This window comes from Asterias amurensis, chromosome 14 (genome assembly GCF_032118995.1).
Source record: "Asterias amurensis chromosome 14, ASM3211899v1".
Classification (NCBI taxonomy): domain Eukaryota; kingdom Metazoa; phylum Echinodermata; class Asteroidea; order Forcipulatida; family Asteriidae; genus Asterias; species Asterias amurensis.
Window position 1 is genome coordinate 15,343,743 of NC_092661.1, and position 15,468 is coordinate 15,359,210.

The 15,468-nt window shown below is 40.1% G+C and overlaps 1 protein-coding gene across 1 annotated transcript; it reads right to left on the reverse strand.

Moving 5' to 3' along the window:
* Positions 1 to 433: 433 nt before the first annotated feature.
* Positions 434 to 11,717, reverse strand: LOC139946761 (uncharacterized). The gene is made up of 7 exons (XM_071944440.1): positions 11,629 to 11,717; positions 9,871 to 10,076; positions 9,262 to 9,357; positions 8,188 to 8,487; positions 6,535 to 6,612; positions 5,853 to 5,967; positions 434 to 4,890 (listed from the first exon to the last, which is right to left on the reverse strand). The coding sequence occupies exons 2-7, from the start codon at positions 10,045 to 10,047 to the stop codon at positions 4,766 to 4,768; spliced, it is 891 nt and encodes a 296-aa protein (XP_071800541.1). The 5' UTR covers positions 10,048 to 10,076; positions 11,629 to 11,717; the 3' UTR covers positions 434 to 4,765.
* Between the last annotated feature and the right edge of the window lie 3,751 nt (positions 11,718 to 15,468).

A 15,468-nucleotide genomic window follows, 5' to 3' on the forward strand; every position in this document is an offset into this window, starting at 1 on the left:
TAATAGTTGCGATAACGTAACTCTCCACCCGACGGCCGGCAGGAGGAGGGTTACGTTATCGCAACTAGCCTAATAAGACCCCTGCTTGTCTAAAACTAGTAACGAGTAAAACAAGTTTTGCTCTGATTGACTCATCGTATAATAATGTATGTACATCATGTACAACCGTAGACCCCCAATCTGATCGGAGCGGAGCGCACGTGCCAAAACAATGCGCGCCTACCATAATCCGCTTTTTTGAAAGTCAACTTCCATGGGCTTTAAGTGACCCGTTAACGCGGCTAAAAATAATGTGGCCTGTCCCAAAATTTCTTCAAACTCTTCGACTAAAAAATGAAACAGAATTGAACCTAGAAACTCATCACACAATAATTGGAGACCAAAACTGAATATTGATGTCATTACAGTAATCAAAGTTTTAATTTGAAAACAAAAACATGATTGGATTTTAACAATCGATACATCATTGAAAAGTTCTTTAAAAACTTGTTTTACTTACATGAAAGGTACACAAAACGGGATTTCATCTTATGACCTTGCTTGTGGGGTTCAGAACGGAATTTAAAGGAAATACTATTCAAAAGCCATAATTTCAAGCTGAAAGTTCATCATCAAACTCAATCATCATTATGATGACACCAATCACGAACGCCAAATTATTTTGGGTATTATTAAAACAATTTAAATTCAAAGGATTACGTTTTTGAGATATCGTTTTGTTGGAGCGGTTATTATAGTGTACACCCTGAAGAATAATCCGTTTGGAATACACAATCTGAGAAGTGACAGTGAAATTTCTCAGATTCAATTTTCGGTGGATGAACTGATATCTTTTTCAATAACCACGTAACTTCAAAGTTTAATTTTTCAAAATGCTTTATGCTATCGAAAGCTGCTTATATACTCAAGTATACCAAGTATATAAGTTTGTATTGCCAAAACCCGAACGTGGACACTCGACACTATTGGTAATTGTCAAAGACTAGTCTTCCCACTTGGTGTATCTCAACATATATATATATATTATGCATAAAATAACAAACCTGTGAAAATTTGAGCTCAATTGGTTATCGAAGTTGCGAGGTAATAATTAAAGAAAAACAGCCTTGTCACAAGAAGTTGTGTGCTTTCAAATGCTTGATTTCGTGACCTGAAAATCTAGTTCTGAGGTCTCGAAATCAAATTCGTGGAATTACTTCTTTCTCGAAAACTACATTACTTCAGAGGGAGCCGTTTCTCACAATGTTTTATACTATCAATTTCTCTAAGTAATTTCTCCATTACCAAGTAAGGTTTTATGCTAATAATAACTTTGAGTAATTACAAATAGTGTCCACTGCCTTTATTAAATGTGTCATGATTGTACTCGTGCAAACTGCTAAACCACAATAAATGAACACAAATACATTATCCGTTACATTTACATGAACGTTCGAATAACTTTCATTTTCTGATTATTGGATCATTCAACGGTGTGACAATGTTTTTCATGCATCTAATCATCTAATAGGGTTGATGAGGAAAGAAAAAGGAAAAAAACTAAATAAAAATTAAACCCAACCGTGGGGCCTCTTCCTTCCTCCATGATCCAACCAACCCAAGGGGACAAAGGTCGATAGAGATAAATGCACATTTTTTCCTTAGGAAAAATGAATGTGACATAAAAAATATATTTAAGTATTAGAAAACTTGTAGTAATCATCTCTGAAGGTACTGATTTTCATTTGAATAAACTGTCATTATTAGCCTATTCATTATGAGACTGTTCATTTGAGTAGAAAGAACCTGTGAATAAGGCGCCTTCAGACCAATCAACCCAATGGTCTGAACATCCAAGAAGACAACGACTAATAGTTAATAACCTTTTGTCCTTGCCTTCTTTTCCCAACAAATATCCCCGTTTTAGCTCGCCTAACTCACTAACTCTCTCTCTCTTCCCACCCTTCATATCGTCCTTTGTGTTTCCATCTTCTTGTGGTTAAACCAACCCTTTCCCTCTACCCCCCCCCCCCCCTCACTCTGTCTTCCTATGAATTGTTTACCCCTTTGCTATTTTCTGTGTGATTTCTAACTCTCTATCTCTCTCTCCGTGAATTTCTACACCACTGCTGATGCTACACTGTTCACTTTTGTTGTGTTGTCATGACTTCGCTAGGGTTGAGATAAGTGGCCATTAACTATTTTTTTGCATTCATACCATAGGTCATTTTGGCTGGTATAGTTTGCAACAGCTAATTTTATTTTCTTATCTATTTTGTGACTGTCTTTTCATTAAGTTCCTGATTCTCTTATACACATTGTTTGATGACTCAACACACAGACATTTCGTCGGCTTGTGGCTATAAAGGGTCACTAACTTCCAGTTACTCTTTAATTGTATTTGTTTTTCATAGCCTGTTGTTGCTGATGAGCGCCATGATCTAGATGGAATGGGGCTATACAAATCTGGTTGTTATTATTATTATTAATTTATATTTCATACTCGTAACAACCAAAAGGTTGTTAAGTGCAAGATTTAAGTAAGTTTGAAAAGATTAACACAAATTCCAAAAAATATTCTTTTTACAAACAATTACTTTGGAGACCACTCTTGATCAATAAACTCCCATTTACCAGGAGCTCCTTAATGTTGCAACTATACAAAAGCAGTTTTATGAAACCATACAAAATGCACTAATGACCTTATATTAGTCATGAGCCAACGTTTTTATTTTCTGTTTAATACTTCAAAGAGGAAGGCAGGTTGTACATTTTGTGAACTTGGGTGTGATCCTTCTGATGACTTCTGACTGGCACCTCAAGAAATAATATACGTAGTTATGATACATGTACAATGACCAATATCCTTTATACTAGTGTAGTCCTGTAAAGCATAAGTTTGCTAGTACAGTCCTCAGTCCACGCTGTACAGTAACTCAACATCTAAGCTGTTGGATTCTGATTATGCTGGTATGCCTGATCCCAAAGCATAATCGGTTTACTAGTACAGTCCTCAGTCCACACCATACAGTAACTCAACATCCAAACTGCAGGACTCTGATTTTCACAATATCCCTGATCCCATGTCATTGTAGTGCAGTCCTCATTCCACTCAACATCCAAACTGTTGGATTGTTGGAGGTGTCTGATCCTATGTTAAGCATAATCAGTTAACTAGTGCAGTCTTCTCAGTCCACACCGTACAGTAACTCAACACCCAAACTGTTGGACTCTGACTATGGTGATATGTCTGATCCCATAATCAGTTTACTAGTTAAGCCCTCAGTCCACACCATACAGTAACTCAACACCCAAACTGTTGGACTCTGACTATGGTGATATGTCTGATCCCATAATCAGTTAACTAGTGCAGTCTTCTCAGTCCACACCGTACAGTAACTCAACACCCAAACTGTTGGACTCTGACTATGGTGATATGTCTGATCCCATAATCAGTTTACTAGTTAAGCCCTCAGTCCACACCATACAGTAACTCAACATCCAAACTGTCGGACTCTTGATTTTGGCAATAATCCCTGATCCCATGTAATTGTATCCCAGATCCCATGTAAAGCATGATCAGTTTACTAGTGCAGTCCTCAGTCCACTCAACATCCAATCTGATGGAGTCTGGTGGTATGCCTGATCTCATGTCAAGCAGGATCAGTTAGACAGTAGGAGGGTTGACTGTGTCCTGCATTCATACATGGTATAAATATTGGCTGGCATAGTTTACCTAAATACTTCATTACTCAAAACCACAGTGGATGTTGTTGAATTGTCAGCAGTAAGAGGGATGACTGTGTGCTGCATGCATTCACCACTTGATCTCATTGCTGGCTGTCATAGTTTATGTATCATTCAAAACCACAGTGGATGATACTGAATGGTCAGACAGTAGGAGGGTTGACTGTGTACTGTTCAGATGCACTCACCACATATCAATGCAGGCTGGCACAGTTCATCAAAGATTCACAACCACAGTGGATGATACTGAAGTCAGACAGTAGGAGGGTTGACTGTGTGCTGCTCAGACGCACTCACCACACATCAATACAGGCTGGCACAGTTCATCAAAGATTCCAAACCACAGTCCACAACTGAATGGTCAGACAGTAGGAGGGTTGACTGTGTGCTGCTCAGACGCACTCACCACACATCAATGCAGGCTGGCACAGTTTATCAAAGATTCACAACCACAGTGGATGATATCGAATGGTCAGACAGTACGAGGGTTGACTGTGTACTGTGCAGACGCACTCACCACACATCAATACAGGCTGGCACAGTTCATCAAAGATTCACAACCACAGTGGATGATATTGAATGGTCAGACAGTACGAGGGTTGACTGTGTACTGTGCAGACGCACTCACCACACATCAATACAGGCTAGCACAGTTCATCAAAGATTCACAACCACAGTGGATGATACTAAATGGTCAGACAGTAGGAGGGTTGACTGTGTACTGCTCAGACGCACTCACCACATATCAATGCAGGCTGGCAGAGTTCATCAATGATTCAAAACCACAGTGGATGCTAATGAATGGTCACAGAGTAAGAGGGTTGACTGTGTACTGCTCAGACGCACTCATCACATATCAATGCAGGCTGGCACAGTTCATCAATAATTCAAAACCACAGTGGATGATACTGAATGGTCAGGCAGTATGGAAGTTCAAGAAAACATAGACACTCTTGTCAAGCCCTTACAACACACAATGAGTATCGGGTAGTTTTTGCCTTCAAAAGGTGACAACAGGTGTTTCGTTCATGAAGGTCTTTTATTTCTTGAGGGTTTTGCGTATAAGGGCCATGCGCTGCTTGTGAGCTTCAGTTGACGCTGGCCTCTTGTACTGTCTGTTGTCCTCGGTGGAGAACCCAGGGATCATCATATTCCAATTGCGCTCTGTATGTTTAAAAAGAAAAGTAGGTCCGTCCGTTACTTTAAAGGCACTGGACACTATTGGTAATAACTCAAAATAGTTGTTAGCATAAAAACTTTCTTGGTAACAAGCAATGGAGAGCTGTTGATAGTATGAAACATATTGTGAGAAACGGCTTCCTTTAAAGTAATGTAGTTTTTGAGACAGAGGTAATTTCTTACTCAAATATTAAAAGAATTAAAAGAATTCAGGCCTGAAGCCTTTTATTAGGCACCTGAAATCACACAAATTTGTGCAACAAGGGTGTTTTTTTTCTTCCCATTATTCTCTTAATTTTTTTTTACTACCAATTAAGGACAAATTTTCACAAATTTTTTATTTTATGAATATGTTGGGGTACACCATTCGAGAATAGTAGTTGAGCGAGAGGTTGTTTTCAGCCGAAGCCTTCTCCGGAAATTCTGATGGTCGTCTTCCACACATCCTGGTCCAGCATCAGCGTCCTGAGCTCTTGACGGATACTCTTGGTAGGTGAGAGTACTGGTCTTAAACAATTATCAAATGTGTCCAGAATGTCTTTAAAGGATTTGGGTACTTTTTGTAACACAAAACATAATGTCCACAGTACCTTCAAATTAGTTGCTGAGGTGCTGTAGTTTTTGAGAATTAATGAGTAAAACAATTTCATGAAAATACGTTTTTAAATGCTAAAATAAATTTCGTCTCATGATCACCGAGACAAAAATTATTTTCATGACATTGTTTTACTCATTTCTCAAAAACTACAGCACCTCAGCAAGTAATATTTTCAGGAAAGCTTTCTACTATTATCATCTTCAAACTGTGTAAATTTAATGTAAATCTGTGGACATCATGTTTTTTTGTCCTAAAAAAAAGTACATAGATCCTTTAAAAAGATTGAAGTCTGACATTTCTCATCCCTGTAAGAGAGAGGTGGGTTCTACCACGTTTCTCAAATTCTTACCCAAATGCAGTAGTATGTCCTTAGTTTCCAAGGTGTTTGACTTCCTGTGCTTGGCAAGCTGGCACCCTGATGTCACTATATTCTCAATGAAGTCATCAGCAATCTGCAGCAACATCTAAAATTAAAATTGTCAAAATTTAATTTTGTTCTTAAAAATAATAGTATTAACAAAAGAAAATTGTATAGCACCGGAATCTGTTAGTCATAACTGCATGGAACAGTTTATCAATTATGATTGGTCGAGAGAAGTTCACGTGGGCATGTTTAAAGGAACATTACAAGACCATCATATTTATAATCAACCAAAGAAATAGAACCCGCAGAATGCTGAGTGCGTCATTATGCGCACAGTTTTGTTGTGAGATCATTTTCATGGAAACGCATACGCCAAAATATTTTGCCGTATAGTTGGCATCATGAACATTGACCAATGAAAACAAGTAGAAACGGTCTATGTGTGACAGTGTGATGCCATTTTGCCATACCCACGTGTCACGGAATGATCAATACGCCACGTTCACAGCCGGCACAGAGGGGGGCCAAGCTCAGCGTTCTCCAGGATATATTTCTGTGTAATCAACACGGTTCGCTATCTTGTAGAGTCAAATTTTTGTTTCAGCTCCACAACAATGTCTAACCCTAAGCTCAAATAAATAAAGAAAGAAAGAAACAGAAAACTCACTTCCTCCACATCTTCATCTAGCTGTGTATTTGGGTCCACCTCCTTCACCAGGTCCTGGATTCGCTTTCTATCCAAAATCTAAAATGAAACAAAAACAATTATTTTGAATTGTACACAAATTTCTGGTTATTTCTAATTATTTTTTTAGCAATGTCTTCCAGTAGCTTTTGAACTGCTCTACTGTTTAAAGGAACACGTTGCCTTGGATCGGACGAGTTGGTCTATAAAAAAGCGTTTGTAACCGTTTGTTATAAAATGCATATGGTTGGAAAGATAATTTAAAAGTAGAATACAATGATTCACACAAGTTTGCCTCGAAATTGCGTGGTTTTTCTTTTACTGTGCGAACGAACACGGTCGGCCATTTATGGGAGTCAAAAATTTGACTCCCATAAATGGCCGACCGTGTTAGCCGACGAGGTAAAAAGAAAACCGTGCAATTTCGAGGCATGTTTGTGTGGATCATTGTATTCTACTTTTACAGCATCTTTCTACCCATATGCATATTATAACAAACGCTTTTCAATGACCAACTCGACCGATCCAAGGCAACGTGTTCCTTTAAATAGTTAAAGGGAAGGTACACGTTTGGTAATTACTCAAAACAAATATTAACTTAAAAACTGACTTGGTAACGAGCATTGGAGAGCTGTTGATAATATGAAACATTGTGGGAAACGACTCCCTCTGAAGTAACGTAGTTTTTGAGAAAGAGGTAATTTCTCACTAAAATTATAAAAGACTTCTAGCTAGAAGTCTCTTATTCTTATCTTAAAGCACACAAATTCGTCCAACAAGGGTGTTTTTACTTTCATCGTTTTCTCGCAACTTCGATGACCAATAATGAGCCCAAATTTTCACAGGTTTGTTATTTTTATGGTTATGATGGGATACAACAAGTGAGAAGACTGCTCTTTGACAAATACTTTCCCTTTAAAGGAACACGTTGCCTTGGATCGGACGAGTTGGTCAAAACAAAAGCGTTTGTAACCGTTTTTTATAAAATGCATATGGTTGGAAAGATGTTTTAAAAGTAGAATACAATAATCCACACAAGTTTGCCTCGAAATTGCGTGGTTTTCCTTCTACTGTGCGAACTAACATGGTCGGCCATTTATGGGAGTCAAAATTTTGACCCCCATAAATGGCCGACGTGTTAGTCGACAAGGTAAAAGGAAAACCACGCAATTTCGAGGCATGTTTGTGTGGATCATTGTATTCTACTTTTACAACATCTTTCTACCCATATGCATTTTATAAAAAACGGTTACAAACGCTTTTCAAAGACCAACTCGACCGATCCAAGGCAACGTGTTCCTTTAAATTTGCATTGGGGATAAAGAGTATTTATTTTGGTTTTACCCTTACACTGTTGTGTGTGTTAGCAGTATTATACTCAACACTTTTCTGACTCTCCTTTTACAGCTTGGTCACGCTATGTTTACAGCAAGGAACTGTGCCGATTGTACTCTACTGGGCTGCGCGGCAACCTCAATCACCCTGTTAGTTTTACATTAGGGTTACGGTAAGATGACAGGAAGGGCAGTTTACCCTGCATCCCCATTGGATTTAATTTTGTCATTCTACAGAAAAGTCGCAATACTTGAAAACAATAAGTCCAATGGGAACACGACTTTAGACGAGAATAATTACCTGACTGGGGTCGATACTACTGTGCGCACCCGTTGCCATGGAACTTCCTGATGCCATAGAGCTGCTGGGTTTGCTTATAGCTGGGGTAGGGACACTCTGAATTGGAGCCGGTGTCACGTTGACGCTTTGGCTGGTACCATTTGTACTATTCAGAGAGGCTGAGGGTGGGGTGCCTGTTCTGACAGGAACTGTCGTAGGCGTCGTCGGCTGCTGGTGTAACTGTTGTTGAAGGTGTTGCTGCTGCTGTTGCTGCTGCTGTAATTGCTGCTGCAAGTGCTGCTGCTGTTTGCTGGATTTGAGCTTAAGGATAAAAACAAGTTGCATTGTTAGGAACACATTAGAAATTATGTCAAAGTATTGATACATAAAAACACACACAAATGTGAATTCACACTGAACCTGAAGACCACAAACTTGACAGGGAAATATTCCTGCAATCGGGTTTAGAGCCGAATATTAAAATTTGACAGAAAAAACTTGAATTCAAGTTTAAACCAGAAGATTAAAACTTGAAAGGGAAAAATCCTGAGCAACAGTTCAAACCAGAAGATTAATTGACAAGAGAAAACCCTGAATTCCGATTTAAACTGGAGGATTCAAACTTGACAGGGAAATATCCTTGAATTCCAGTTTATACCGGAAGATTCAAACTTGACAGGGAGCACACAAGAATTCTGATTTAAAGACACTATTGGTTATTGTCAACGACCAGTCTTCTCACTTTGTTTATCTCAACATATGCATAAAATAACAAACCTGTGACAATTTGAGCTCAATCAGTAATCGAAGTTGTGAGATAATAATGAAAGAAAAAACACCCTTGTCACACGGAGTTGTGTGCTTTCAGATGCTTGATTTTGAGACCTTAAATTCTAAATCTGAGGTCTCGAAATCAAATTCGTGGAAAATTACTTCTTTCTCGAAAACTACTCCACTTTAGAGGGAGCCGTTTCTCACAATGCTATTTACTACCAACCTCTCCCCACTACTTGTTACCAAGTAAGGTTTTATGCTAATAATTATGTTGAGTAATTAATAATAGTGTCCACTGCCTTTAAAATGGACTTAACTTACCTTCTCCTGTTCTGCCAGTGCACGTGTGTGGAGCTCCCTTAACTTGGCCAAGTCATCTTGCTGCCTGCTGGTCACATTAGGAGTCTGCTCCAAAAGCTGAAATCAAACGGTGAAAGGACTAGAAGTAAAGTCTAATATTGTTGTTATTTCTATAATTTGATTTGAATGAGAGAAATCAATCAGTTGTTTAAGCTTACAATTGCGACAAAGTGGGTTGGTAGAAGTGTGCAAGAGCTGAGAATAGAGCGACGACTGAAAGAGAACAGGGCCCAATTTCATGGCTCTGCTTACTTAAAGTAAAGAATCGGCGCATACAGAATCAGGGAATTCCACGCTTACATCAAGCGAATTTCAACGGTTAGCAGTGAATGTTGGCTTGTGCGTGTGTGCACTCCACGTTACTAGGCATTCTTATATTACACAGCTAGCGCAGTAATTCAACGCTTGCACGTAAGCGGCGTATGGTGATTGGAAGCGCAAAATTCGGCAGCAAGCAGAGCCATGAAATTGGGCTCAGGTGATGATGGTGACTCAAGGAGTGCGCCCCCATTACAAAGCGAGAATGAGGCAGCCACAGCCACAAGTCTACACTTAATGATGAACACTTACCGTGATCTGTGCTTCAATCTCCTTGATTGTGTCTTGAAGTGTCTTACGAGTCACACTTGGTTGATTGCTGCCGCCCCCAAGCTGTGACTGGGAGTGGCTCATTAAGGAGGAGCTAGAGACTGGAGCAAGAGGTGGGATCGCCCCAGATGATGTAGTCCCAGTTTGCTGACTGCTCATGGTGTAAAACAATAACCTGGTTGGTATGACTGTCAACAAATGAAATTCATGCTTTAGAAAGTTAGTATGTGTACATGTAGGTTAAAGGCAGTGGACACTATTGGTAATTGTCAAAGACTAGCCTTCACAGTTGATGTGTCTCCATGCATAAAATAACAAACCTGTAAAAATTTGAGCTCAATCGGTAATCGAACTTGCGGGATAATAATGAAAGAAAAATAACCCTTGTAACACGAAGTTGTGTGCGTTTAGATGGTTGATTCCGAGACCTCAAGTTCTAAACTTGAGGTCTAAAAATCAAATTCGTGGAAAATTACTTCTTTCTCGAAAACTATGGCACTTCAGAGGGAGTCGTTTCTCACAATGTTTTATACCATCAACCTCTCCCCATTACTCGTCACCAAGAAAGGTTTTATGCCAATAATTCTTTTGAGTAACTACCAATAGTGTCCACTGCCTTTAAAGGCCTGGTGACCAAGAACCCTAAAAATGCACGTCCTCAATTGGTTGAAATGCTCCACGCAGAATACGCTCACGCTCATTCAACCAATCGAGGGCTTGCATTTTTATCAGTCTTATTTTTGTTATCGAGGACTGTGTGACCGGGTCGTGACAGGCCTTGAACTTCCCTCTTGAAAAAGCATATCAATTTTTCTATGGTGGAAAATGCTGTGGGGAAAATGTAAGTTTGTATTTGAATCTTGCAGAGGGCACAACAGCACAGCGAAAGCACAAATGCTCAGGTGCCGTGGGCTATTTCGAGGCCTAAAAAAAAGAAGGAAAATGTCAAATTTAATTTGGTGATGTACTCATTTTTCAAAAGATAGAGTTCGGAAAAGTTTCCGTATGGCGCCACCACTTTTTCATTCGAAATAAAATAATATAGTATCTAATTTACCTGATTGACATATCCCTTTTTGTAAAAATGAGTGAAAAAGTGGTGGCGCCATACGGAAAGTTATCCTAGAGTTCTCCTAAATAATACAAGTAGAGAAAACAAAATTATTTCCTTCCTCCATCTGTCCATACGAACTACATTTTATAACAAAATTTACTTGAATTAGTCTTAGTGTCAGTGTTTTATTTTTAAGAATCCGGACGAAACGAATTATATCAGGTTTTTCCATGCCTGAAATACACTTCCATACAGAAGGAGCAACGTGATTAACAAAAAGCGAATAAATCAGCGTCAGTTCTCATGCGAAACATTCACAGCGAAAACAGTCCTGTTTAAGTTAAAAGTCAAAATTCACTTCACAATCACAGACACAACACAGGAAGTATAAATCGGGCTTTAGACTGCAAGAGAACTAGCCCCATATAAAGGGCGAATGACAATTTTAAAGACTGAAGTGAAAGAGTACCTGACCTGCCGAGTATGGTAAAAATACAACTGAAAAAGTAAAATGTAAATTCTAAATCTAAATGTAATAATAATACGACCTATTTATATGCATTTGAAATGCTATCCAGTTCGTTTTTTTAGTCTGTTTTCAAATAAAATTCCATAAAAAATCCTACGTCAGCACACACAGTTTGAAAGAAAAGCCCTTTCCTTTTTGAAAAGGGAATGATACTCACACAGTGAAACGTAGGAGGACAGTTCAACTTCAAGCTCAAGTTCAATCAAATCCTATGTATTTAGCTAGACTGTGTGTATTGTGTGTGTGTGCACAATTCTACCAACCTCGTTACCACGAGTAGTAACGGATCATTAATTCTGGTCACTAAACCCTGGAAGTAGACATCGAGTAGGGCGCCCTATGAAAGAAAACAAAGGGCGCGACTATATCGTTCACCACTGCAAACGAGGTTAAATATAACTGGCGTGGAGCAGGTAGTGGGCACTTGGTGGCGCTGTTCCTCTTTTACAGTGATAATCAAACTTTCACTCAGCAGAGAAAGATTATTTTATTAATTAATTAATTTATTCAATTTATCCCCTAGTCCAATCTAAAAACAGTGTCAACCATAACAAGGCCCGCAAAACGAGCAAAAATCCGTAAGAAAAGAGACTTGTTTTGAATTTTTTGTTTAGGTAGGATCCCTATGTTTCTCCAAAATTATTATTAACTTTGAGGTCATTTCTATCCGAAGATGGATTGCTCAAGAAGGTGCCAAACTCGCGTGAAGACAACTTTCTTGAAATCTGCGTGGTGGAGTCCGTTTGAATGCTGCCCATCAATACGGCACGGAATATGCGAATGTTACCGTTTCTGCTATTTTCTATTCAGGCTTAGCTAATAGACACAATCTAAATTTTCTTGTATCTTTCTTATTTATTGCAAATGCGTTGACATAAATTATAACTAAGAAGCGAGTCGCAAGCCCTAGGAATCCCTACCTCAGGCCTAACTATTCATTTTCCGTAAACCTTCCGACATGCGCAACTATTATGTATACCAGCCTCGTCATTTTCGTCCATGCGCCATCTGAATCATGAGTTGATCTTCTTCGTCATCAATGACGTCACTGCTCAAACTATCCTCATCCACGTCTTTCTGACTCTGGCTCTGTGTCCAGTCTCGTCCAAGAAACTTTCCAATCTTGCCCAACACAATCTCGTTCACTCTGCTTTGATCAACTCGTCTCAGGTAGAGAACGGTTTCCTCTTTCCTTTGAAGTGTCGGCTTCAGACTTCCCCGCCGTTTCGATTCAAAGACCGACTGTCGACCATGTGTCGACTCTTCGCTTTGGTTTGGTTCGACGCTGGGGAATTTATAGGCAGCCCATGGGTCAAATTTCGCCGTCTTCTTTCGAGTGGGTCTATTTTTTTCGTGGTGACTTTCTCTGCCGTCTGCTGGGCTTGTGAACGGTCGGTAGCGATAGACGCGCCCGTTTCCTCGCAAGGCCCAGGGTGTCGATTGGGGCACGCGTGACGAGGATACCCGATTTTGCGTGAAGCTGGTGTTTTTGTGACTCGAAAAAGATAAACTTTGTGTCCTGCCTCGTTTGTAATAGGAATGTGGCACTGCAGAGTGAGCTGATCCACACGAACGAGGTTGAGTTTCACGCTGTAAGGTTGGGCTTGGGGTCAAGTTCTGGTTAATTTTAGGGGTGTTTGGATTGTGTAGAGACCTGTTCACGTATGTACGATTTCTAGATTCCACAAACGAGACCGTTTTCGGCAACTTTGGGTTAGGGGATGACCGAGATAATTTTACCTGGGGGTCATCTACACATTCATCACCAAGAGTGTCTTTATCGTTTTCAGACTTCTTGAGTGACTCCTGTGTCCGTCTTGAGACCGTCAAACCTTCGAAGAGCAGATCGACAGTATTTGAAGCAGATGTTTTCCTTTCTCTGTCTTCATCGTCACTCGAGTCGATCGATTCCCTGGACTTAAAGATTTCGGTCGGTTTCTTCAATGCACTGGCTATGGGTCGGCTACATGGCCCGGCGTCAGCCGTGTTGCTCGTGCCGAACGCGATCGCTTCCCGCCGCAGCGTCGCCGATCTGGTCTCCTGGCGAGAAAACGCGGAAGTTTTCGAACTCAATTCGAGACAACTTCTCGGGCAAGGTGATGTCGACACTGGTGTACTTCGATGGGTAGATAATTCCTTTTGGATGAGTCTCTTCTGTCGCGTCAGGTTGCCGAGTACCAATTTCCGCTGTCGCTCTATTCCGAGGATGCGATTGGTGTTTGCACGTTGGAGAATGAGATTGGCGTGTCTCGTGTGTTCCAGAATATGTGACCCTTTCATAAAAGGCTCCACTGTTTCCGACATAACAACTTAATGTATCCCAAAATGTTATCAAATCTAAAAAAACCGGTATGGATCCAAGGTCCAATCATACGTTGAATCGATCCCAATAAGACATCACTGATCAGCGACCAATAACTAAATAATTTTAACATCCAAGTTCCATCTTGAGCGATTATTCTTTTTCCTTGCTGCACAGACCAAGGACCACTTGCTCTATATGCTTGGTGCAATCACTTTAAAACTCAATACGAAATGATAAAGATGACAAGCAAACTTCAAAATAATGTGATATCAAACATAGTTTGAATGAAAAGGGACCATTTAAGAAGACATCCCGTTCCAAAATGACGCAGAGAAGCGGAAGAGTATAGTTTTCACGTGTTGTGTTGTTTCTAACGTTCGGGATCAATTAAATTCTTTTTGCAGTCAATAATGTTTGTGTAAAAAAAAAAAAAACTGGTGAGATGTTTTCCTGTTCGCAACAGCTGCATGCTGCACGGTGTCGATACGCAATTAGCTAGCAACCAAGAATGATCGTAAGGCCGCTTTTGAGTAAACACACACCTCGAGAAAAGGAACTTTTGAACCCTCGCCACGCTCATATCGAACTAAGCGCATTTTGGGCGATTTTAGGCTACTCATGAAGTATACACTCACGAAACAAGTTGGGACATTGTTTTGGTTTTAATTTCTTACGTTTCCATTTTCTGATCTCAGTGTGTCCATCATGACCTAGAGACCCATCGCATTACGTAGCAAGTGGGGTCAATTTCATGAGTTACCTCAAATCGTCCAAAATGCGCCTAGTTCAATATGAGTGTGGCAAGGGTTCATAAGTTCCTTTTCTTGCATTGGAACACTGTCTCTCTATAAATGTTCCTTGACCGGCCACAAGCAGTTTGTACACAAAATAACAAAAAGTGGCCGCACATGGCCGCAAGATTTGACCTAATTCTATCCAGACATAGAAGTCAGTGAAAGGCGAGACCAAACATTTCCCCTATAAGTTGTCGTCCAAGTTGACAAAATTAGCCACCCCCTCCCCCTGCTAGACATTCTGGCAACGCTGTGAAGTGGGTGTGTCTTAGGGTGCGTTCGTGTAGCTTCCCTGGGACGACCCCGGTGTGCGGCGTTTTCTCTTTCCAGGACGAACGTGGGTAATTATCTGCACACGTTCGTCCTGGAAAAAAAAACCGCCACACACCAGGGAAGCTAAACGAACGCAACCTTAGTTGAACAACGTCAAACTTTACGACAGGAATGAGCAACAGCCGCCTCCACAGCTAATTCCAATGCGGACTCGGCCTCATATTAAACGGATAAGCAGGACGTGGCTATGGCCAGATCGCTAAAAAGTCATTAATCTTCAACATTTTCGATGCAGTCAATGGCCATAATTCGTATAGCCGAAGTCGCTTGAAAGTAGAGTTTATGCAATTTATGCAAATATTTCCCCGCCTTCCTTTTTCTACTCTTTTTGATAATATTATGCTGTTTGGGAGGGTTTGGCGAGAGGCATTAAATTTGCCGGATTTTTTCTTCTTGCAATTTTTGTCTAGGTCAAGCTATTAAAAAACAGACATGCGCCAAAAAGCGCACCACTGTGCACCATGCACTGAGACGCTGTATTTATTTGACTTTGCAATCAATACTGTAGCCTATACCCGATCAAATTATTTCCCACAGTTAGACAATGATTGTGTCATTTACCCTT